Source organism: Pagrus major, chromosome 16 (genome assembly GCF_040436345.1).
Source record: "Pagrus major chromosome 16, Pma_NU_1.0".
In the NCBI taxonomy this organism is placed as follows: domain Eukaryota; kingdom Metazoa; phylum Chordata; class Actinopteri; order Spariformes; family Sparidae; genus Pagrus; species Pagrus major.
The window spans coordinates 7,151,494-7,176,414 of NC_133230.1; the positions used below are offsets into that span (position 1 = coordinate 7,151,494).

The following is a 24,921-nucleotide window of genomic DNA, read 5'->3' on the forward strand; positions in this document are numbered from 1 at the left end:
TGGAATGGAAATGCAGTGTTGCAGTATGCATTTTAACCATCAGCCCAACAGCATGTCACTTTATACATGGAACAAACACACATGCCAACATCAAAACTCTTGACAGATCCTGAGTTTGGGTGTCGGGATCTGTATGGGGGAGAAAAAGTCTGTAGTGCAAAAAAAAAATCTTTATTACTCAAAATGAGTATTACAAAAACAATTGCTTGGAAAAATGAGGTTACACAAGAAATCAGACATTTAGTCTCCTGCTAAAACTTTTTTTCACAAATGAAAAAAACCAACAAAAATTCAGGATTTCAGGGGGAAAATATGTTCCCACTCAGTTTCACAATTTTTTTTCCCATGATTTTTCAGATGGGAAGAAAAAAAAACAAAAAAAAAACGTACATTATTCTGGCAAACCTTTTATCCATAGTTTACCATTATGTATCATTATTATCCATTACTATTATACCAACTATTTGAATTTTCATTTCTTTTTTATCATTTCCTTTTATTTAGCCGTTTCAACTTCTCGGTGGGTAGCAGTTGAAGATGATCGTTACAGCTGACTTGAAATGTGAATATTTAGATTTTTATACATTTTACTTTGAACATTTTATTTCTTTTTCAAATGAATTGCACATCCAAAATCTTACCTTACAGCAGAAGTAAGCCAAATACCATCCAGGCAAATACCTGATAACATTCAGGAGGTGGTGACAACACACTGGACCACTTCTTTATTGGGGATTTTTTATTTAACAAAAATATCAGACAGCCAAAACAGGATGATGACGATGACAAATCCATGGATGCTTTACCAAGAAACAGAAAATGAAATGGTTTTTTTTAGCCGACTCATGTTATGGCTGCTCTTCCCTTACAGTACCACGAACTCTCCCCTCCCTCTGAGTCGTACTTTATGCTGCAACCCGGACAAGCTTCAAACATCTTTCCCTGAGAGTCACAGTGACATTATTATTCCACAAGAAACTGGGGATTCAGTCAAGCCTGCTGATATTTTACTTTGTTTTCGCGTCAAATTTCCAAACATCTGTGCAACCATTTCTAAAGTCCATACACATTCCTGCGAAAGTGTTTTTTAAGTTTATTTTCAGTCACTAAACTTCTATAGATTGAGATGATTCTTAAAAAATATGACCACTGTAAGAAGTAAAGTGTACAGTATGTAGATGTGACCATAATTTTCAGACTTATTTAGCATTTTCCAAAAATCTAATGTGGGGATACGAAAAAAAAACTAATATTGTTTTACAAAACTCTTCTGCCCAAATTCCTAATTCCTTGTGAACTTTACTAAAGAACAAACAACTTAAGTCAAGTTTTTAATCTGATGTGATGAATAATAACAGAGGATCACAGTTCACTGCATTGTACGTACATTATATCAATTAAAAAATTGTATTAAAGTCATGATATTGACTTCAAACATACAGCCCAGCATTAGTTTTTAGGTCTGAAAATTGGCAAATTATCCATGATTTTCCAGACCTTGATATGAACTTTGTAAAACAGAAGTAGAAACCTATCTACCTGTACCTTTTACCAATTTAAAGTAGGTTTTTAAAATAGTTTTATCCCATTGTGTGAGAGGTAATCCACACCGAGTGTTTGGTTTGTGAGAGCTAAAAACCCACGTTAAACCTCCAGTGAGATTTCCGAGGGTTTTTTCCTCCCTTTGTCCTTCAACCACAGCCTGAACCAGAATCCCAATCAGTGCAAAGTTACATCTAATACAGGGGGAGGAAAGAAAACTATACAGAAAAAAATAGAATCTATATTTACGATTTGCTTCACAGAATACATTCTCACCACTTGCACGCACGTGTACAGAAAAGCCTCCTGAACCTAACCACCTTAGCTCCCCGTCACACCTTATAAAAAGAACAAAGACAAAACAGTTTGAACCATTTTAGCACTGCTTTGTAGTTGGCCTGTCAGCAGTCCCTCCAGGCAGGAGAGGAGCCTCTTCATGTAGCAGACTCTTTAAACAGAGTCCAGTCCACCGCCGCATCATCACAACTCTATGTGAAGATCTGTCACAGGAGGAGAGAAAAATGAGTCACGTTCATCCATTCGTTGTACGTATTTTACTTGCAAGTGTCTTTTTATGAGTGTTAAGTACCTGCTGTGTCTTGCTGCTTTGCATTGTGGTTTACTCTCTCCTGGACTCTCGTCTGCAGACGTTTAATCTCCTGGTCGTAATCGGTCCACTCGGCCACGATCCTCACCGCAGCCTGCAGCTTGGGCTCCTTGGTCATGGGGTTGTTACACTGAGATCACAAAAAACACAAAATCATCAACCACAACGTCTAATCGATCTAACATTCTTCAGTTATTACTCCATTTCTTCTCAAAACCATGATATTTCTTGGTTTGGTAAAAAACAAACAGGCTGCATCTTGTTAGAGTGGCCATGAGATCATCCTGTGTTTTGTTACTGTGGCAAGTTTTGCAAATTACAAATTCAGAGTGAGCAAAATAACAAGGGGTGAAAGCTTCCCTGGACAGAGGGCTGTTGATTTGTTACTAACTGTGCAGAGAAACCATATTTTTTCTTGTGCGAACATGGAAGTTCGACTTTCAAATACAGTCCGTGCAGGGTCTGTAGATCGACCGGGTGACAGAAGAGGCCATAAACTAAATTTTCATGGTCATAAATATTGTAGCCGAGGGTTATAAGTCGCATCTATTCTTATGAAGATAATACAATAATGATGTGAGGCTCTGTAGTCTGAACAAATATTCACTCCGACTCAGACACTCATAGTTTATTGATACCCTGAGGGAAACTCATTTGTTTTTTGATTAGACCACATTATTTTCGCAGTGAAAGTCACATATTGTTGTGCTTAAAAAGCACAGACTAGTTAATCGTTACTTCTCTGCCTCATAGTTGCCAAAACTGCTACCTTTAATAACTCTTACTCTGCTGTTCCAATTATAAATTTTTTCATCCATTTTATCCATCACTGTTTACCCCAAACACTTGACAAGCTTATGGAATTATTTTTTTATACTATGGTTTGTTGTTTTTTTAGATTTGAATAACTAAATTTATCCCAACAGAAATTCATTCACATACTCATACTTGGCCTGTCTGCCCTCTAGTGGCTGTTAGGAGACATGACAGTCTTTAGAAAACCTCAGCAGTCCTCTCTGTAACACTGCTGAACTGTACAAGGTGCTACAGCTATGTGCAACTACTTTTTTTTTTTTGCCCTGATCCAATCCCTGCAGTCGACACACAGACAGGCAGTTACCAGATCTATCGTCTTGGCGCTCCTCTTGGTGGTGTCGTCACACCAGGTCTCACACCACAGCCACTCCTGAGGCAGAGACTTGATGGGCACCTGGTGGATCATGTTGTTGGGCAGATCCTGGAAAAAAAAGAAAAAGAAAAGACGGACAATAAGACCACTGATGGAGGCAGGGACGGGAACTCTCACAGGAGATTTAAACAGGAGTTAATCGAAACAGTTGTTATAGTTACATAGACATTGGAGAGTGTTGATTGTTGTATGTTGTAAAATCATGAGCAGAGGAGAAAAGAATAAGCTGTCGAGTCACAGACCTGGTCGAGGTTTGAGAGGCTGTTGGGGTCTTGGCTGAGCCCCTGGTACTGTCCTCTGAGTCGATCTCCTGCTGCGATTTTCCTGAACTTCTTCAGGTCGACAACATACAGCGCGCTGCAGGATGCCAGACGGTGACACATGAAAAATGCATGCAAGCATGAAAAATGTATTGAAAAGGAAAGTAAGAGCCTTTCTGTGTATGTGAGTGTGTTAGAGGGTAATTGATGTTCAAAGTGCTGTTGACATGAGAGCAACTTGACTGCTACAACAGTCGGGAGCGTGTGTACCTGATGTGGTATTTGCGTCCGGCGAGGTGGCTCGCCCAGTAGCCGGACTTCCAGAAGCGGTAGCCGTCCATCTCCCTCCGGCTCTCGCAGAATGGAGTGTAACCGTACGGAGCTCCCTCAAGGTCGAAGTCACGCAGCTCCTTCAGGTCCGTACGCACAATCTGAAGGAAAGGATGGAGGATAAAATACACAGATGGATCCCTTTACAGTAGTAATACTTTTTTTTTCTTAATATAAAAAGTGCTTGTACAACTAAGCGCGATCTAACCTGGTCAGCGTCCACAAACAGGATCTTGTCGACAGCGAGAGGAAACAGCACGTCCAGGAACAGGATCTTGTAGCCCCAGATGATCCTCTGCTTCTCCGTCTGTTGGTGTAACCAGCGAGGCCACTTGTACTGTACCAATTCGTACTGGAAGCCATACTGCTTCGCCATGTGGGGGATAAACTCCTGCAAGATGGTCACACACACAAAACAGGCCGGTCAGTGTGTAGTAGGGGATGCATCGATTTAGTATAATTAAGTCTGATGAAAACCCTGAAAGTCTCGCCACTCACTTGACGTTGGATATTACTATTACATAACTGACGTCTGGTGGCATTTTTATGACATATTCACGTGTTAGATTTCCTCAGATAATAGTTTTTGGCAGAGTTTCTTAGAAGCTGAGTGCTCAATCAGTTTTATCCAGAATACATCCAGGGAAACTTAAGGTGCTCTTGAAGTTAAAAAGACTGATCACACACACAAAAAACATTCCTCAGGCTTTCTTAAAGACACGGCAAGGACAAAAGTTCTGTTAGAAACCTTTAATGAGTCCGACATATTGCTTTAAAATGCCAACTACTTTCTGCCCGTCAGGACGGCTGAAAACCCTGGTCGGTGCCAGGCTTTTTTTGACTTTGATGATAAAATCTAGTTGTACTCTTCTTTGATTCCAGTAGACGGCAGATCACAAACACCTTTTCACAATCTGGGGTTCAGGATCTTGCTCAAGGACAATTCAACACATTGACAGAAAAAGTTGGTGTCCAATCAACTAATTTTAAAATAAATGGCCAAAATTCTCTACCAACATAACTTCAGGCGTCTACCTACAGATTAAATCTAAACAACACTCAGCCACGACACCAATATCTAATTTTTACCAACGAACATTGGCCAGTAGTGATATAAATTAGTCTGTTTACACCAAACATCATATTCAGGTGTCAGAAAACCTGGTGTCGAGAGGCTTACTGGAGTACTCTGATAGAAAATGGTGTACAGTGGCATGTAAACACATTTTCAAGGTTTCTGATCATTCTCTATCATGTGTGCGCTAAAACGCTGCAATCTTCAGTCGTAACCGTACTAAACCAATCTAAATATTGCTTTATAAAGCTGTGATGATTGGTTTTGCTCCATGAGACGTGTTTTACTTTGCATTTGTTAATCTGTTTTGGTGGATATAAGCTTATAAGCTTATATGATATAATGTGAATGTCAAAATTAAGAGCAATCCTTTATACTGCGAGATCGGAGCAATTATGGGGTTCACTATAGAACAGGCTGAGAGCACTTCTGAGTTACAAAACCACAATTACTTAGCAATTCCTTATCTGTTTGCTTTTACCAATTAATTTTAAAAAGTAAGAAATCACATTGTCATCCGCAGGATAATGAGGCTTAACCATTAAAACCAGAGTGAAAACAGGGAATGATTATGATGAATGGAACTACGAGCCAAGAAAAAGCCCTGAAGTCGTCTCATTCATCTGGAGATTTGTCTTCTACAGGTGAAGTTAAAAAAAAAAATCTCATCCCTGCTGCGTGTTTCACTTTGATTTTCAGAACTCCTCTTTGAAGCTCGCTTCACTGATGGACCGAGAAAAATCTGCAGCCGTCAAAAGAAAATCTTCACATCAATGACGAGAAGCCAGCTGATTTACCTTAAAAGTCGGGGACAGGTAGTTCTTGAGGAACCAGAACTTGACGGGAGTTTTGGTGTTCTTCAGAACTGACAGCATCATGATCCTGAGAGGGAGGCAAGAATAAAAAGGCCGGTGGCAACAGGAGAGCAAAGGCGTTAAAATCAATAAAGTCTTTGTGCACATAAGAGCAGATAAGAGGATGTTAGTTTTCAAGGATTTTGTTTGACGCGACGAGCCTTTGTTCTTTGTCTGGTCACATCTCTGACACCCACCTGAGGAACCTCTCGTACAGATGCCCCGAAGCCACGGAGAAGATGTTGATCACGTCGTCCTTCTCCTGCTTCAGCTCCTCTGCCTTTCCTCCACCCGTGAACCCTCTGAAAAACAAAAGACAAAGGTTTTTTCAAGGTTTACCCATTTCAAAGTGAGAAATACATACCAAACAAAACAGATTCAAGAAATAAAGCAGCAAATTCTCACTAGAACGAGAGAATGTTTGAAATTTTTGCTTAGTAAATAATATAAACAATCACTGAAATTGTTGCTGACTTATTGTTCCAGCTCCAGTAACTGTAAAAGCAGCAGCTTGTAATTTCAAATCAATGTTGTACCTGGTCAGCGATTTCCAGAAGCCAGCGTCATTTTCCTCGGTCCCGTCACTCAGCAGCTCCTCATTGAACTTGTCTGGTTTCTTCTGGACCTGATCAACAAGCAGTTTTAACCCAGTTAGTTGAACAAACCAACCAAAATATCTAAAAGGTCATATTCCTATCACTGTTTCCATGCTACTGTCGCATCACTTTTTCACATCTAAACTGACCTTGACTTTAATGATCCTGCTCTTGAAGTTGTTCAACACAACTATTATGTCATCAGAGTCTGCTGGAGAGTCTGTGCCATCATGGCTGCAACAGAAGAAAGACAGGAGGAAAAGATGAGAACAGAAGGTTTACTCTATAAATCCAAGTGTCAGAGCTTAAACTGAATCTAAAATCTATTAAGACATTTCAACTCAATGGGACACATGACAGCCAAATCTCCATGTTCTTACCTGTAAATCTTGTAGATTTCATCAGAGCGTCCTTTCCTCATCTTCAGGATCCAGGCGCCTGGGTTAGCCTTCAGCTGAAAGTAACCCTAGAGACACAAGAGATTTACAGTATTAGTGACGAGATTCAAAGAAAAATAAGCTGTTTACCATCCAGGGAAGCAGAGAAAAGTATTAAAAACGACAACATTTGGCAATAATGTTTGAATTTCAACAACCTTCTGCTCTGAATAGTCAGAAAACAAGATGAGAGGCTCATAGTTCGAAGTCGTAACTCACCAGGTTTGCCATCACGATTGTATCCACAATGACCGGCTCAGAGGCCGTTCCCAGGGTGAACTGGAGGCCCCGTGGCGGCTGGCCTGAACTGACGTCGAAACAATGTCCTTCCAACAGAAGGTGCTCCAACTCGTACTCTGCTGCGACAATATTCTCCACCTGCAAACACACGAGTCCAGTCAAATAATGTTTGTTTTGTGCAGCTCAATATCATCGTCCTGGGGCTTTGCAGACACACATTATTAATGGTTCCCAAACAAACCCAAAGTCTTCAAGAGGAGAGAGTAAAACTCTCCAAAATAAAAGTACAAATGGAAAAATTCAAAGAGAGATCACACTTCTACAAGTGGGGGTCCAACAGGAGCCCGAGATATAACATAGGCTATCACAAAAATAAAGAAAGCTTCACAAATAATAAAAGGGTAGAAGACTTTAAAGACTTCAGAGTTTACTGCTGGAAATGAATTAAAAACAACCCAAAACACTTTGAGGAACACTTTTAAAAAATTCACCACTAATGATCCTGATTGAACACAGACACACATACTGCTGTACCTCCTCCAGATAGATGTTGTCCAGGTCGTAGCGGGTGCGCACAGACTCGACCATCCAGCTCTCGGGAGTGTTCAGGTTCAGGGTGAAGAGAGGAGACTGAGGCATGTCCAGGAACTTGGCCAGGGGGCCGGGAGAGAAAGAACCGTCAGCCTGAAACACCACCTCCGCCTCCAAAACGTGACGGTAAAAACTGAAAGAAAACCAGTGAGACTTTAATGACAGGTGGAGGAGCAATCATCTGGATGACTTCAACTATGGCAGCAAACATAAAACACATTGTTACATTTCATTGATTTTTACAGAAGTACTTTAAATCCAGCACTGTTAACTAGCTTCTAGTCTTCCCTGCCTTTTCTGGTGCATTGTAACATATCTTGACGTGTTACCACCACCTTTAAAGTAGAAGGACAGTGTGAAACCGTTGGCAGGAGTGTGTAGCGCACACACGAGTCAACAAAACAGGGACTCACTCATAAAAAAATACAGCTCCGTAGCGCTACTAGTAGTCTAACACTCCACGGAGAACTACAATTGTATTTTGAATTTTTCTAATTTATCCAGACATAGAGTGACGCTTTTCTAGATCTTGTAGCAGGGCTGGACCAAACTGTAACTGAGCTCTGTCAAAGAACAGAGCTGTGCAGCATTATGTTATTTTAATGATTTAGTGCTTCATTTAAAGTAAAATATAATATAAGTATATTTATTTTACTGATATAACCAGGATCTATGGTTTGTTTCTGTCCTCACCTCTTGAGAGGCATTTCTGACAGCTTGGATTGGCAGTTCATGAAGACCCGTAAGTTGACGTTAACCAGCTGCTTCAGAACCTACAGGTGGCGAGGAGACATTCGAGAGTTACAGGTTAGAAATAAGCTGTGGACAGGGTCAAAGCAAGGTCTAATAAATTAGCTGGGAAGACAGACAGACAAATCACAAAGTACAATGAGGGACCACACTGTACCTACCAATAGGAGAGGAGCTAGTTTCTGTGCGTCCCTGGTAACAGGATCCACCACAGCAATCACATCATAGTACACATCTCCTTCCCGTGGGCGGATCTTCACAGCACTGCCAAAAATCAGCAAATCAATCAAGCGAAGTAAATCCAAACTTTTTTTAAGGCTGTTAGTGGCTGCAAAGGAAGTACTGATTTAACCATAGCAATACATTTGAGGGTATAAATGGCAGAACTGAAAAACTTTTGGTGGAATATTTGCCAAAAAGCTGAAAACATTGCAGCTACTGTAAACACAGTGCAACAACTATGTGACCCTGGAGGAAATCTACACAAGGTCTCTCCATGGATTTAAGAGGACTTGTCTAAATTATGTGCATCTTTGATAAATGTACCTGTAGCGGTCATCGGCAAAGCCATATTCTACCCGCGCCTCTCCTTTGGGCTGAGAGGAGAGCAGAGCATCCACCTTCATCACAAGGTCGCTGGCCCTGAGAAAAATCCATCCATGAGATTTTTACTAAAACACAACACAAATCTGAAAACATTACTAAAATGGATCAACAGACGCAATGATGGGGAAATAAAATACCTGTCCTCTTCAGTTCCAAACTGCTGGACTTTGCTTTTGATTCGCTCTCCGGACGTTTTTAGGATAATGCTTTCCAAAAGCAGGAAGTCATCCTGGTTAAACACCTCCTCCTCCTCCAGTGGACCGATGATCTAAAAACAAGAAACAAAAGCATCAGTAAATCACCTTAATGAGCACACACTGGCTTGCCTCGCCTTTGTGTTTCTCTCTCCCCGTATGTGTCTGCTCTGTTGACGATCTTCATCAGCAGCTTGTTTTATAAAGTTGCACAAAAAAACACATTTTTCCACCTCTGATTCTGTTTTCACAACAGCAGGTGAGCATTTGTGGAGGAAGCTTGTTATTAATTATGTAGCCTATCGAAACCAGCATGGTACTTAATGACCTCGAAACAACTAGGTGCACTTCCAAGCTTGTATGAAAGAACAGCATAAAAATGCCAAAATGGGTCTCTTAATATACTTGTGTGGCAGATAATATACCTGGGTGGCCTGCCCAAGTAGTCTATTTTTGGCAAACACTGATTTGTTCATGTGCCTGCGTGCTCACTTCAAAACACAATAATAAGAAACAAGATCATGACTCACTCTTCCGTTGCTGATAACTGCTTTCTGTCCTCTCTTCAGTTTGAGCACATCTCTGCAGTAGGCAGCGTGGGAGAGCAGGAAGTCAAATTTGGGAGCCTCATATGCCTCCTTGAACAAAGCCACATCCATACCCTTAAGGAAAAGAAATAGATAACATTTGGCAGTTAGGCATGAGGAGGGGTTATTGTTGTTAATTATATCACAAGATGTCACAAAAGCAAAATGTTTTAAAAGTAACAACAGAAGTAAATCATCCATCCATCTCCTCTCACCCCGACAGCGAACTCTCCGATGTCGACTCCCTTCTCCAGGGCCGCGGCGGTCTCTTCTTTAGCCAACTTGGTGATGAAGTTCTTGGCGTTGTTGGCAGATTGCGTCTGCATGGCGGCCCATATCGCTCTGGCCAGGCGACTTGTCTCAGTGGACGGAGTGGCTGACGGGTTGTTGATCATCCCCAGTCGGACGTTGTTGCTGGTTTTCTGTCATAGAGCGAGGAGTGACAGGCAACATTATTTTGAAATTGGCATGGATTGCGATTTGGCGCCTCCCACAGTTTCTGAGTGCAACACCACTGTCGTAAATAAAACTCCCAGGTCTGTAAGAGTTTGTCTGATTTAATGTACAAATAAAACTCATTACGTCATAACAATGCTATGTGTTGAAAACACTTGTATCTTGAAGTAAACATGTTTGTAACGCTGTGATCCTACCCTGTCACTGAAGTTACATAGTGTAGAAACATGAGATGGGGGGCAGAGTGCCTGAGACAGACACCATTCACCCTATTATATTATACTGTACCATCATAATGATTTTGAAGCTGCTACTTTAGGGTTAAAAAGTTACATCATGTGTTCCGGTCTCAAGAGATGGTATAAAAAGATTTTGTACCATGTGTCTGATGGCATCATAAAGAAGCTGACGTCCCGAGGGCTTGTCAAAGTCTCCGACCACCCAGAAGGTCACAGGACGGATGTAGCCATCATCTGACAACCACAGAGGAAGAAACAGAGACTGTCAGAGCAAGTTACCGTGGTGATGCTACACAGGCCGACTGATGAGGCAAAGGAGGCGAGCCATATTGTTTTTCAGTGATGATAAAGATTGATATCATACTGGGCTGTAAGAAACTCTTGTCATTTCCACTTGTAATCAAACTTTAAACATTCTCCATGCAGCTACAACAAATATCACAAAAGGATGTGTCATGCTCTCCTAAAGATGGAAGGAACAACGTTAGAACTTAGTTAGCGGTTACTTGAAGGGACAGTTCACCCCAAAATCAAAAAATAGATATTTTCCCTCCTACCTGTAGCACTGTTTATCCACCTGAGCTTTGGAGACATCTGCCATAGGGATGTTTGCCTTCTCTCAAATATAATAGATGAGTGCCACCTAGTTTCATTACAAAACTCAGCAACTCATAACAAAACAATCTAGATAGATAAATAGCACTACAGGTAAGAGGAAAAATATGTATTTTTGATTTTTGGGTGAATTGTCCTTCTTAGTACTTATATTTCATAACCTGCTACGCAATCATCACATGCGTAATTAGTCATTTGTGTCCTCTGAGAAATGTAACACAAATGGGCGAGTGGTGGTGGATTCACAGACACGTTGAAACACTGCCAACAATGTAGTTCACAGAAAAAAAAGAGCAAGTGAGAAGGAGAGGGAATAATGCGGAGGAAAAGGGTGATTACCATGCCTGTTGGTGGTGGTCATCCCTGATGCAGGGAAGGATTTTACAATCACATGAATAAGAGGAAGAGGAGAGGACAGAAGGAGAAGTCATGAAGAGAGAGTTTAGGATTGAAGGTATTTTTACAGGAAAAACACTCCACAAGCATTCTCTTCCACTCAGGGGTTTGTTTTATAAGACCACCTATTACACAGGACTGCCTCACCTTTCTTTGTCATGTAGTTCATGCTGTTGGCCACAGCGGTGCTCTTCTCTTTGCTATCCAGAGTCGAGAAGCGAGCATAATCGTCTATAAAATAGTTGTCTGCAAAAAGAACAAAAGGAATAAACTGCAGATCATGCAGCAAAAGCCAAAGACAATATATTAAAGACTGCCAACAATCATATGTGTGAATGTGTACTAGAGGAGTAACACGAAGCTGCTATCTCCATCTGTTTATGTCACAAACATTTCTGTATCCAGGCTTAATTTTTTGTCATACTGGCATTAATATTCCTCATAAATATATGTATACGTTTAGCTGAAAACTAAATAACTGTATAAATATTTCAAGCCTGTACCTAAATCAATCAAATATTTATAGATGATTTGAAATTGAACCCAAACTTTAAAAACACACAGACTCCCAACTGAGTCTAAATAAAAACAGTGTTTTCATTAGTGTTTCTGTAAAGAGTGCAGATTTCTCATCAGAGAACCATCTGTCCTACTGGCATGAATACAGAAAACAACTTGATCCCTTTTCTCTAAAGCTGCAACATTTTAACTTACTTTAGTACACAACTCAACAAAATTTAATACAAAGGTCTAGTCGTTTTTAATAACTTAATGCAGAATTCCTTCATATTCTGTCTTTGACTGGGTGTACCCACTTTGATTGGAGATTTCAATCATCTGTGGCACAATGAAATAGGGATTGAATCCCTGCATTTGTACACACTGATGAAATGGCTGAAAACTTTTCTCTGTACTGCCAGACAGATGATTAACCAAACTCATTAAAAGATATGTTCCCGAGTGTGACTTCTTTATATGGACACAACCTAAATGCAACCTTACAAATTAACTTGATATTCATAAACAGGTTGTTTTAAAACTGGAAAAATATGAGTTAGAATTGCTGAAGGCCATTTCACATGATTTTTCTTTCAAAACTGAAGGCTGCATATTTAGTAAGAGGATGACTCTATGAATATAAAGTTGGTTCTGAACTGTCTATGATTAAAAAATGAGAAAGCTATTGACAGAATACAAGCCATAAAAGTGTGGGTGGAGGATGAAAATAAAGTTATTCTATAGAGCTGTTTAAAAAATGAGAATTCTATTGACAAAAACATGAAAAGCTGTCAGGCCAACTTTATCCTCCACTTCACAAACTAATTTGATAAACTAAATATGAGAAGTTTAACCTTGCTGACTGTCAGTAACATATTCAAACTTGTTTACTTCCCAAACATGTACTCACTGGTGTCAGACAGGTCAAGGTACGTTCTGCTGGTGGACAGCACTCTGGGGTTAATGCGAGGAACGACGTTGGCCTGATTCATGATGAAGTCCACCACGTCGTGATCTGTAGCCAGCTCTCCCTGCACAGAACCAAGATGTTACCGGAATAATTCAGGACATTCCTCACTGTTACTGCAGAGCAGGACACGATGCAGGAGACACTTGTCTGTGTGCTTTTCATCCTTATAGTCACGGCCAAGACGGACACATGAAGATTTAATAGCTTTTCCGGCGCAGTTACTGATGCTTGTGTATCGACTGAAAATTTTCCTCCAACAAATTCAGGTTAAACATTAAAAAGGAGAAAACAAGAGTGATGACTAACAGCGTGTTCACCACTAGAAGTGGTACAGCAACTAAATTAAACATTTCTAACTGTGCTTTAAGACCTGACAAAACAGAGGCCTTTGAAGGACCCAATTCACACATTTGGCTCCTTCTGAGTGCTGGAGAGACATTAAAACAGGAAAACATAGCAGATGGCGCGCTCACAAAGCTTGAGCTTAAAAGAAGAAATATTATGCACTACAATCCTAGACAGTGTACTTGTAAATATGACAAGTCTCTTCCCGAATAAATTCATCTCGAGCTCTTCTACTCATTTTATTTTCCAATTTTTGTTTTAATTAAAGTCTATTTTGTCGCAGCTCCAGCAAATTAAAAAAACAAACACTTACAACAGCACAAATAAATAAACCCATTGGTATCATCAGAGCGTCAACTAACTATCGGGGAACATTTAACTTAAATCAAATTAAGTCTTATTTCGTTATTAGATTAAAACTAATTTTGTTGCTAAAAATGTGCACAATTAGTCTCCAGTTTGTTCTGCATGTACTGTAGATAAGAGTTCATTTGAACACATGGAAAGATGCATCACAGCATCAAAAGAAAATTAATCACCTATTCATCGGTTCAGTCATTTTTGTTAAAGCAAAAATATTTGCAGGTTCCAGTTCCTTAAAAGAAATATGCTTCTTTTCTTTGTAATTCATGATCTTTGTGTTTGAGCTCTGGGAAATTGTGATGAGCATTTTCATTACATATTGTATATTTTATGGTGAACATTTTTTGACATTTCATAGATTAGACCAACAAAGGATTTATCCTAACAACGATGTACAGATTAACTGATGAAATGAATCATTAGTTGCAGCCCTTAAACCAACAGAACGTGTTACCTATCAAATACACTCCTTGATTGACCTTTTTTTTTAATTCAACCTTGATAAATAATCAATAACTGTGACTGTAAAATGAGGTGTGCATTGCTCTAACTCACCAGGTAAACGGCTCTCTGGTAGAAGGTGGTCGTCTCCAGGATCTTTTGCATGGTGACCGTCTCCAGTTCGTCCGGGTCCAGCTGCTCACGCTGGTATGGTATGCCGTTGTACATGACCACAGGCAACGGGCCCACGCCCGTCTGCTCATAGTACGCCCGCCCTTCCTGAAAGAGGAGACAGAAAGAGATGTTACTTTAACTTGCATCAGCCTTTTACCATCGCAGAAACACAGCTTGAGTAGAGTAGGAGGACTTCGAATCTCGAAAATCTGATCCATGCTTTTATCTTAACCGGTCTGTTTTCAGGTCTACTCAAAAAAGTTTTTCAATTACTGTATGTACAATCTTCTGAGAGTTCAAACCATGTCAATCAAATATGAAAAGATTACACCTGTTCTCTCTTCGTTGGCTCCAAGTTAGTTTAAACTGCATGCCCTGTGTTATTTTGTTCTGTGCTATGTTTTGTTCTGCTTGTTTTGTTCTTCCTTTTTTCTTTTCTTTGTTGAATATTTGTTGAATATGAAGCTAATGACAGTCAGCAATTAGTTTATCTTCTCTTTATGTTAAGCTAAGCTAATCACCTGCTGGCTCCAACTTTAGCTTCAGCATCAATCTTTAATCATTCTTCTCATCAAACCTTTGGCAAGAAAGCAAATTCCTGAAAAAGTCCTTCACAGTCACATCACATTCAGCCCCTCTCACCTTTCTGTTGCTGTCGTAACTGGAGTCAGCTCCCAGGACGCTGCTGACCTCCACATAGGGGAACCTCTTCTCCAACACTTTCACCACGTCCCCAACGCTCAGCTGTCCACCGATAGCTACCCGGTTGAATATCTAGAACAATGTAAGGAGGCAAAGATGAGGGTAGAGAAAATTATCAGGCACTTATCAGGCAGACATCAGTAACCAAACTCTATCGTTCTCTGCTTGTCTACTGTTTTTAAAGTCACTGGTGTCAAACTTAATGTTCTCATTAAGACTGAATCACTTCATCACTGGCGTTTGTGAAAGTTGACTCACTGCAATGACGGTTTCAAATGCGCTCTGGCTGTCCACCTCGTCGCTGATGTAGTTGTAGGCTCGAACCAGCGCCACACCTGCATCCTGCATGCCGTCTACGTCGTCTTCATCGGACACTACAAACACCAGTCCAATCCTAAAACACACACAGACACAAAATAAAGTTTCAACTGACAGTTTAAATGCAGAGCACGTGCTGCGTACTTCATCAGTATTCAAACAAACTGACCATTCCAAAGATGGTGCACGCAGGAGGTATCAAAGGTCTCCCAAACCTGCCTGACAAAACTCCTAAATTAAAATGGATTTTAACTGCACGCTCAGACTGACTGCTGCTGCCCTGCAGCCTCTTTTCAGATTTTTCTGGTTTTGTGGAGAAATAGAAACTATTTTTCTTGATCCATATACTAATGGCTTTTTTGCCTGTTTTGAGCAGACTGTTATGAAATGCAATATCTCCAGGTTACACCTCTTCAGATATTAACAAATTCCCAGCTTCATATACATTCAAATATCACTCAATTCTTCACAGCCCACGGAAACAGTCCTAGACTCGATCAATGACATCACATTTTCCAGAGAGGAAGAGGACGGGTGACATATATTCTTGATTAATGAGAAAAATATGTTAAGTTTTAAAGCCTAGAAGCCAGTGAGAGCGGGGATAAGGGTATAGAAATTTCAGAATCCAAGTCAAAGATGATGGGGTGAATATATTAATCTATGATATGAATGAAACATACTGTAAGGCAGTTTAAAAAGATTTCCAATTAGCGCACATCCAATATATATCCAATGTGTGACTGCTGAAGGACAAACAAAAAATGACTCACACAGTCAGTCTAAAACTACTCATAAATGATGGTAAAGAACCATCAGCCTATTTTACTTTATTTAGTGTGGTGACACAAAATCTTATTTTAATTAGCAATAAACTAAGTCTTTGATTTAGATTTACAGATGTTAATCCTCCAACATTTGCACGATGGATTAGGGATATGATGTATTGTATTAAGGGGTCAGTTGGCAAGATTACATTACCATGGCAGCCTTCTCCTTAGTCACGATGATGCTTTAGGCTCTCATAACTTTTTGGCTGAGGAAAGTCTATACATACACACTATGTATGCAACGAGGAGCAACAGGAAAGAAGCCTTGGAAAGATCCCTCATATCTCTGAGTGTTCACATTTTTATGCTTACCTCGACTTTCAGGGCGATGCCAAAATTAGGGAGTAAAGACTTCCAAAATTGATGCATCTGCCGATGTACACATATTTTTTTGCAATGATCCCTTAGTTTAACAATAAACTTTACCGTCTAAGATGACATCAGTGCACTGAAACAGAACACTAACTGGGAATTTTATAATAATCATAAATCTTTTCCTTTTTAGCATTATAGTCTCCAAAAAAATAAGCTTCATATCAGACCATGTACGCACCGATGTGATAGGCAAATGTTGGTTGATAATGTCATACAATGCCTAATATATAAGGAATCTATTTCTATAAAATCTATATAAAAAAAAAAAACTAAAACATCCTTGTCCAGTCTCTTAATGAGCTCTGACTAAGACACAAACACCAACCTGAGTGGGATGTTGTTAGCATAAAACATCTCTGCAACACTGAGCAGCTCTGCAGCGTGCTCCTGAGTTGGGTCCAGAATGATCACCTGCAACACACACAAGGACACACATGTTGCTATTTTGTCACACATGGATTCAGATCCATTTGGATTCAAAGGGGATGACTGATCAGGAATGGACGAACCAGATTGTGGAAGTTCTTGCGGATCTGCCTGATGACTCCGGGGAAAGTCGGCCTGAGCAGCTCCTGCACGTTGTAGGGCCACGAGCTGTACCTGTGGTCCGTCTCCAAGTTGTTAATCCACTAAAAATGAAAAGGGAATTGAAGAGGAAATGTTTGAAAGGAGCAGCTTGAGCCCAACAGCAGGTCAGTGCCAATAAGGAAATGGCATTTTACAGCTGGAGGCTGCAACTAACAATCCTTTTAATTGTCTATTAATTTTTCTTTTGTCTTTTTTTTCAGTTAAGCAATTAATTGTTCAGTCTTTGTAAATATCACAAAACAGAACAAACAAAAATGAACCTATTTTTTCCAGGGACATTTTGGGCAATTGTCTTATTTTCATTGCTATAAAGCAAAATAGGAACTGACACAGCATGACACAACTGACTGAGCAATCATCCAATTTATGAAGGTGTTAGCACTTTTTGTTACCAGCCTCAGAGCTCAACTAAGGGTGCGAATGTGTAGGATTTCTTACACTGATGGCAGGGTTGCGGATGTCAACAGCGTAGTCAGAGTCTGAGGGCTGGACGTTGAGCTTCAGGATGTCATGGATGTAGGGCGTCTCGATGTGCAAGGAGCGCAGACCCTCCATCACCCTCGCCTCACTGCGCAGCACCTCGAACACACTGGAGGGAACAAAAGTGTGGTCATCTACAGTAGAAATGAATATGAACATGTCGGCAGCAATATGACTGTTACCAACTGATTATGCTCGAAAGAGAGGTGTACCATACTTTCATTTTTCATAAAATAAAAAATCTTGGTCAGGGCTATTTTGTATGAGGAAAAATGTAAAACACAAATATAAATACAGACGTAAAAATGGTTGCAAAATCAGCAAGTTAAAGACATCAACATGGTCTTTTCCACATTTTATAGACTAGACGATTAATCAAGAAACAACCAAAAATGCCAAATATTCACCAGTTATTTGCTGCTTTTGAGTAAATATATAATTTTTCTTTGAATATCTTTGAGTTTCAGACAAAATAAACAACTTAAGACACCCTAAATTTCATTTTTTTTTATTGCTTGTTGTGTATGTGTGTGTTGGGGGGACTTGTTTTCATTGTGTGAAACACTTTGTGTTACTTTTTCTGTATGAAAATTGAAATACAAATAAAGTCTGATTGATTGACTGATTGACTGCCAAAGGAAAATTGTTAGATCTAACCAGTCGAATAAGAATTATTGTTAGTTTCAAACCATTTATTGTATATTCACTGTAAAGTCGTTGGAAAGTTTGTTGTGTGATGCAGCAACAAACTTCCCTCCAGGACAATCAAGTATATCTTATAATCTTATTTTCTGGTACATAATCAGCAGCTCATTTGCATTTTTTCCTCAACATTTCTGAACCAGGCAGGTTGCAAAACAGTCTACTTAACTATAAAGTGTGTCAGCGTCTTCCTGCAGCAAGGAAACACTTAATTAGCTAAAACTGAACTGCACTGCTAAAAACATATCTGGGTAATTTTAGGTAATACTTAAAAATACTACATTATAAAAACTCAAAACATTGCCCATATGTATGTGTAATGTTTAATTATGGTATGTGTATTTAATATAAGGATTTAAACAGGATATACTGTAGACTGAGTTTATCACGACAAGAGTGTCACATATTTGAAATGCGACTGAATATAAATGTTTAATTTCACAAGCAGCAAAAGGCTGATGAAATGCAAATGAGAAGAAACTGGAAATAGAACAAAAGAGCTGTTACACAGTTGATTAAGTGAGAGATAATATGCTGTATATTAATATAAGACTATGATTGTGTGTGTGTACCTAAAGATGTCTTGTGTGTCCAGATCTATGTGCAGCCCGTTGATGAACAGGGCTGAATCCCCAGGCTGCAGGCCCAGAGTCCCTTTGAAAAACTGCAGAGAGAGGGACATGTCAACATCCTGTTCACATCAAACCCTAAAGCTCCCCAGTCATCTCCTGCTGAGCAGATCATCACGCTGTGTAGCAGGTAACGTCAAAGCCGGCCATCGCGTAGTCAATTATGTTGTAAAACTGGAGGCAACAGTCGACACAAAGCCGTAACAAGGCACGTCGTCAGATCCAAACAAGCACTGACAGCTCAGTTTAAAATCAGTCAGTTTAGAGCAATCAAACCCCACACTAAACAAATCTAATTATTAGAGAAAGGGTGTGTGCACGGCTGTGAGAAGTTGTGAGTGTTTGTGTGTCTGCATGGGCAAAAGGAAAGCTCAAAGTCATTCTGGTGCAGTCAAATCTCATTACAGAAAGACAAAGACGTCAGATTAATCATACTCCAGACACTGCAATTACAACAAGACATGATTAACACAAATATTGTTCATCCCACTTAAACAGTGTGTGTGTGTGTGTGTGTGTGTGTGTGTGTGTCTGTGTGTGTCCGTGTGTGTGTGCGTCAGTGTGAGAGAGAGATGTCTGCATGCAAGTGCATGTGTCCAAACTACTTCAATCAATAATCATTTCTCGCTGCAGGACTCAGTGCGCCTGCCGAATGAATCACCGATTCAGTAATTAGGACGTTTGCCGCTCACCCCCACCACCCACCCAAACTCCTGTCTGCACACCAAGATAATGTGAGCACAGCTTGAGGAGGAGGGGGTGAGGAGGCGGGAGGGAGGACTGAAAAGATGTTTGACAAGAAAAAGGGATGATTACCTATTAAATTAGCAGAGCAAAGTCAAACACATTATCAGGAGCTGAGTGCCTTTCAAGTCTGATGTTGTTTACAATCTATCACATAAAAAAAAACAGGTGAGAGGAACAAACAAGAACAGGAAGGACTGTTCTCAATTTGGGATGTTTCCCTAAAGACGACTGAGAGGCTGAAGGGCTGTGGCTGTGTGCAATAATGCTATCTGCTTTTCTTTATTTTTCTCCTTTATTGGATTAGATTGGCAAAAAGCTAAACTTAAATTATCTCTGACCGTTGGACAACACAGTCAGCAGTAAGAGGAAAGAACTGGCATGCTGGTTTAAGACTAGACAGAGGAATAAAAGAGGATTAAGACTCAGTAGGCAGGTTTCCATCCAAATTTAGTAGAGCCCGACCGATATATTGGTTGGCTGATAGTGGCCTATCATGTGAGATAAATGTCGACTTAAAAATAAATAAAGCTAGTTGGGGCCAAGATCAACACTCCAATAGTCAGGCTCTAGTGTTTAGGCTTTAAGTGATAAAACTGGCAATGTTTTGTTTGTCATTTTCAATAAATTCCCCCAAAAAAGTCCAAACTTTATGAACAAGTGTTGTCTATGAGGCCAGATATACCTTATTCCTCTGCGTCACAGAGCTCCAAACGTGTCTAAACACTGTTAAAATCACATGTATGACTCACACAATTGCACTGGATGACACGTTCCTTCATTACCATGAAGAACAGGTGCACTGTTGTTTATTCTGACTCGATCCAAAAAACACTGTCCTGCTGCTGTAAATACTTGCTACTCTGCAGCTGGAAATAGTTCCCAACGAAGGCACTATCTTGTTTTAGTGACATCTGATAAAAACTACAGTGCCACGCTGTTTAAGAAAATTATTTATCCTTTTTTAAATAACTAAACAATATATTTGTCACATCTTCAGCAGGAAAGGGTGGGCTTTGGCTGAGAGCCACAGAGAGTAAAGAGGTTGGAAAGTATTAGGAGACAGACAACAGACTAATGCAAGTTGGGTTTTGACATTTGCACGTCCCATAACAATAATCTGTCAAGTGACAAAAATGACAGAAGGAGGCCTAAAGAGGACCGATAGATGAAAAAACTAAGAGATGAATGGACGAACTAACTCGTACCTTTTGGTTCTCGCCGATCTCCCTGCGGATCTCAGAGTTGACCACAGTTTTAGTGATGGACCTGTGAGGGAAAAGGGCAGACTTGAACTGTAAAAACTAAAGACTTGTCAATATCTACGTAGGTCAAAATGTCTTATCGTCTTTACAGTTTGTGTGTGTGTGTTGTTTTTACCTGGCTTTGGTGGGGAAGTTCTGACTGAGGTCTCTCATGACATTAAGGGCCTCGACAGCAGGAGCAGCAAGAATGCGAGCTGCTGTCTGGAAACTCAGATCTATAAAAGAAAAGGTGGGTGGATGGGTAGAGACGCACAGAGAGAGAAAGTTTCAACAAAATAAAAGCACTATGAGCAATTTTCTGTACTGACTTTGTTGTCTTTGTCAATAAACTCACAGCGAGGGAACGCTTGAAGGCTCAAGTTTCAAGAGGAGCTTGAGCAGCTGAATGTTACTGCAATGATTGTTATAGATAACTTAGCATCTCTCGCTAATGCTCGCAGCTATGTGAGGCTGTATTTGTGAGGCTAAATGCTGATAACAGAATGCCAACATGCTGTTGTTTAGCAGGTATAATTTTGAGTCCACCCCAATTATCTGCATCAGGATTCGTGAATATTCAAGTGTAGGCATTTGTGTGACGCATTTCTGGTAAGCGTCACAGTGATCGAGCACCTGTTAAGACCTGACGCCTGTCAGGGTTTATCAGGGTTCACTGGGACACACTTGATTAATGATAATGAGGACCTCCTGGGCTCAGTTAAGCTCAGATTATATTGTTTGTTTTGGTTTGTTTAATTCTCACATAATGATCAAATAAATAGGATAAAACACAGAATTATAGTTATATTCTTTCAGAAGCACAGGAGAGTAATGTAATTAATAAAGACATCAAATCAAGTTATATAGAAGCATGTTGGTCTGATGTTATTTGGAAAGATCTCTCTCGTCAAGGAGAACAGACTTTTTAATATGACATGATAGTGATATGATATTCAGCCTTTTTGGACAATTTTTTTTGTGTTCTTATGGTTCAGTTGAATTTAAAAAAGGTTAAAATTTGAAAATAAACGTACAAATTACTTGCATACATTCTCTTTTTGAAGACCTCATCTGAAATTTCTGGATTTAATCAATTTTCAGAGAATATTCAGGGGATAATGGCAAAAATGTCAATGAGGTGTAACCATAAAAACTTCGTACCTAATAGTTTAACTTGTTCAAAAAAGGTGAAATTCTCAATAATAAATTGTAAAAATAAGTATTTATTTTAAAAAATGGGTTTGAAATCTTCACACCAAGGCCATGTGCTTACATAGGTGTCCATCATAATGCCTGTTAAATTTGAATTTAAATTGAAATGTCAGATGGTGTAACCTGTTACACCATCTGACTTTTATTACATTCCTTTTGGTTAGAGGCCGATTTTGTCAAATATCAGTAGTTTATGATGCTGATTAAAGATGTAATATGAACTCACTTACTATGTGGAACTATTTTCAAGTGTTAAGTGTTCATGAAGAAGTGGTGATTTATCCTCAACTTTATTATCAAAGCTCTGGAAGGTTAGGATAAAATCATTATTTTGCATGGCTTTGATATTTTTTAAATGTTTAGCTTTAATATATATTTGTATTCCATTCACTTACAATTTTAAGCAATATATAGTGCAATATATGTAATTTCATAATGTAGCAGAATGAAGTGGGTGAACAGTGACGATGTTGAACATGAACGGCAGCTTTAAAAAGACTTAAAACTCCAAAAATATGAGAATTGTCCAACTACGTTGCCTTAAAACAGAAAAATACAACTTCTGCCCTGAGACCAGGAGAGATTCACCTGCCCTCAGACAACTTCTGCCCTGAGACCAGGAGAGATTCACCTGCCCTCAGACAACTTCTGCCCTGAGACCAGGAGAGATTCACCTGCCCTCAGACAACTTCTGCCCTGGAACCAGGAGGGATTCACCTGCCCTCAGACAACTTCTGCCCTGAGACCAGGAGAGATTCACCTGCCCTCAGACAACTTCTGCCCTGAGACCAGGAGAGATTCACCTGCCCTCAGACAACTTCTGCCCTGGAACCAGGAGGGATTCACCTGCCCTCAGACAACTTCTGCCCTGAGACCAGGAGAGATTCACCTGCCCTCAGACAAAATTGTGGGAAACAATGGTCTCTGCCCTGGGACCAGATGAGACTAAACAGCCATGAGGCAAATCCTACAAAACAACTTCTGCCCTGAGACCAGTTTTTTCTTCATTGAAAATAATAAAAAAAAGTTCAATTGACCTTGTTCACTGTCAAGCTGGATTTTTAGTGCCAGTTTCTTCAACAAACAATGGCCTTTGACTGTAGAAGCAACATAGTCAGATGGTGTAACTGGTTTGTGTCAATTGGTGTAACCAGTATTTTTCATAAAAATATTATAATATACAGGGAAATTCATGTGGAATAAGATGTAATCCTCTATTGCAATGTATGAACATATTTTTTAACACTTTATACATAATTTGTCAAATATTATTTAGAAAACACAAAGTGTTTTCAGCATTTGTCCTGCTCTATATTACAAAAACGCATCCAATTTTAATTTAAAATAATCCTAATAAAATCTATTTTCATGTGATGTTTTTAAATTAAGTAACTGTTTTCATAAGTACACTTGCATACGCTCTAGGTGGAAAGATATATTTAATATTTCTCCTTTTGTTGTGGTTACACCATTTGACATTTTCAGGGGCAATCAGTCTTACCTTTCGTAAAAAATAGTACAAATGCTATTTCAAATTACATGAAACCAACATAAATACAAAATATACATTTACAGGATATTTTACAGTACAAAAATAAGCAACAGTATTACTGAAACAGTAAAACCAATTTAATAATTATAGATCGCCCCTAGCATTGTTTTCTACACTTTCTACAATCTTTAAAACCAAAAAGTTTTCATATCGGCCAATATCGACAACATATGTGCCAATACTGATCTGTGATAGGCCAACACTGGCTGATAATAACAGCTCTTTTACATGATAACTGTCCGTGGAGGTTCGACCATAATTGTTCAAAGTGTCTGCACTTAAGTAATTATTATATTCAGGCTGAGTCCATATCTGCTGATTATTGTCGGTCACAAGACGATCTTATTGGCTCATTACTGCCAACAGCTGGACTTGGTGTGGTGAATTGTGGGATACACTTAGCTCTGAATACCGCATACCGAATACAGCTGTGTCAGGACAAGTGTGGATCAAGTGTGGGTTAAGTGCACTATGTGTTGGCATTTTTCCAGTGTGTGACAGACAAGTCAAATACCCTGTGGGGCTGGAATGTGCACTTCAGACCTGTTGCCATGTTCACCGTTTTAACTTAACTTAACAAAGTACAACTGAAGCTGAAGGGTATGTGACTGGAACACCTCCTGCGCCAATTACTCGGCAATCCATCCAATATGATGTCTGACACATATAACTTAAAACCATAACCATCAAACTCATGGTGACGCTACAGAGAATAATGAAAGTCATCTGAATAGATCCTCTGGACACCATGAGTGTCTGCACAAAATGTAATGGAAAGCCATCTAATTGTTGTTGTGAACATCATCTTGGACCATAGTGGTGGATTCACTGACCGACTGACATTACCATCCCTGCAGCCCTGTTGCTAGCATAGCTAAAAAAAAGTCATCAGTTAAGCTAATTACCGCAATAATTAGCGAATAATTCCTTGTTAACATGCTTGTCTTCACATCTGAAGCATTAATTAAAACTATCTCAAAGCATCAGAAGGCTTTAAGGCAAGATTAAGAATGAATATATAGATGTTCGTATATGTGGAGTCGGTCTTTGGAAGTGTAGAGGAGACACTGTAGATGAAGATTTTGCTTGCAAAGGAGAATGTAGCAAGGATTACTTCAGTGCAGTGCACATCTCTGTAATGGTGTTGTAGCCTGTGTGATTATTAGCCCCTGGGGGTCGCCTTCTCTTTG

General features: G+C 39.6%; 1 protein-coding gene across 1 annotated transcript in view; it reads right to left on the bottom strand.

The window, feature by feature from the left end:
* Positions 1 to 721: 721 nt before the first annotated feature.
* The window catches only part of uggt1 (UDP-glucose glycoprotein glucosyltransferase 1), a 32,153-nt gene continuing 7,953 nt past the window's right edge, over positions 722 to 24,921 (bottom strand). Inside the window, exons 10-40 of the mRNA XM_073483552.1 lie at positions 21,104 to 21,203; positions 20,932 to 20,992; positions 18,923 to 19,014; positions 17,607 to 17,757; positions 17,090 to 17,209; positions 16,906 to 16,991; positions 15,316 to 15,451; positions 14,998 to 15,129; positions 14,296 to 14,460; positions 12,973 to 13,093; positions 11,712 to 11,810; positions 10,693 to 10,787; positions 10,074 to 10,280; positions 9,802 to 9,933; positions 9,215 to 9,345; positions 9,018 to 9,113; positions 8,633 to 8,735; positions 8,415 to 8,494; positions 7,665 to 7,854; positions 7,110 to 7,268; positions 6,834 to 6,919; positions 6,603 to 6,687; positions 6,394 to 6,482; positions 6,055 to 6,159; positions 5,801 to 5,885; positions 4,137 to 4,319; positions 3,869 to 4,029; positions 3,581 to 3,695; positions 3,270 to 3,386; positions 2,132 to 2,279; positions 722 to 2,042 (exon numbers count right to left, since the gene is read on the bottom strand). Of these exons, the coding sequence (XP_073339653.1) occupies positions 2,023 to 2,042; positions 2,132 to 2,279; positions 3,270 to 3,386; positions 3,581 to 3,695; positions 3,869 to 4,029; positions 4,137 to 4,319; positions 5,801 to 5,885; positions 6,055 to 6,159; positions 6,394 to 6,482; positions 6,603 to 6,687; positions 6,834 to 6,919; positions 7,110 to 7,268; positions 7,665 to 7,854; positions 8,415 to 8,494; positions 8,633 to 8,735; positions 9,018 to 9,113; positions 9,215 to 9,345; positions 9,802 to 9,933; positions 10,074 to 10,280; positions 10,693 to 10,787; positions 11,712 to 11,810; positions 12,973 to 13,093; positions 14,296 to 14,460; positions 14,998 to 15,129; positions 15,316 to 15,451; positions 16,906 to 16,991; positions 17,090 to 17,209; positions 17,607 to 17,757; positions 18,923 to 19,014; positions 20,932 to 20,992; positions 21,104 to 21,203 (3,650 nt within the window). The 3' untranslated portion in view covers positions 722 to 2,022. The remainder of the gene's footprint in view (positions 2,043 to 2,131; positions 2,280 to 3,269; positions 3,387 to 3,580; positions 3,696 to 3,868; positions 4,030 to 4,136; positions 4,320 to 5,800; positions 5,886 to 6,054; positions 6,160 to 6,393; positions 6,483 to 6,602; positions 6,688 to 6,833; positions 6,920 to 7,109; positions 7,269 to 7,664; positions 7,855 to 8,414; positions 8,495 to 8,632; positions 8,736 to 9,017; positions 9,114 to 9,214; positions 9,346 to 9,801; positions 9,934 to 10,073; positions 10,281 to 10,692; positions 10,788 to 11,711; positions 11,811 to 12,972; positions 13,094 to 14,295; positions 14,461 to 14,997; positions 15,130 to 15,315; positions 15,452 to 16,905; positions 16,992 to 17,089; positions 17,210 to 17,606; positions 17,758 to 18,922; positions 19,015 to 20,931; positions 20,993 to 21,103; positions 21,204 to 24,921) is intronic.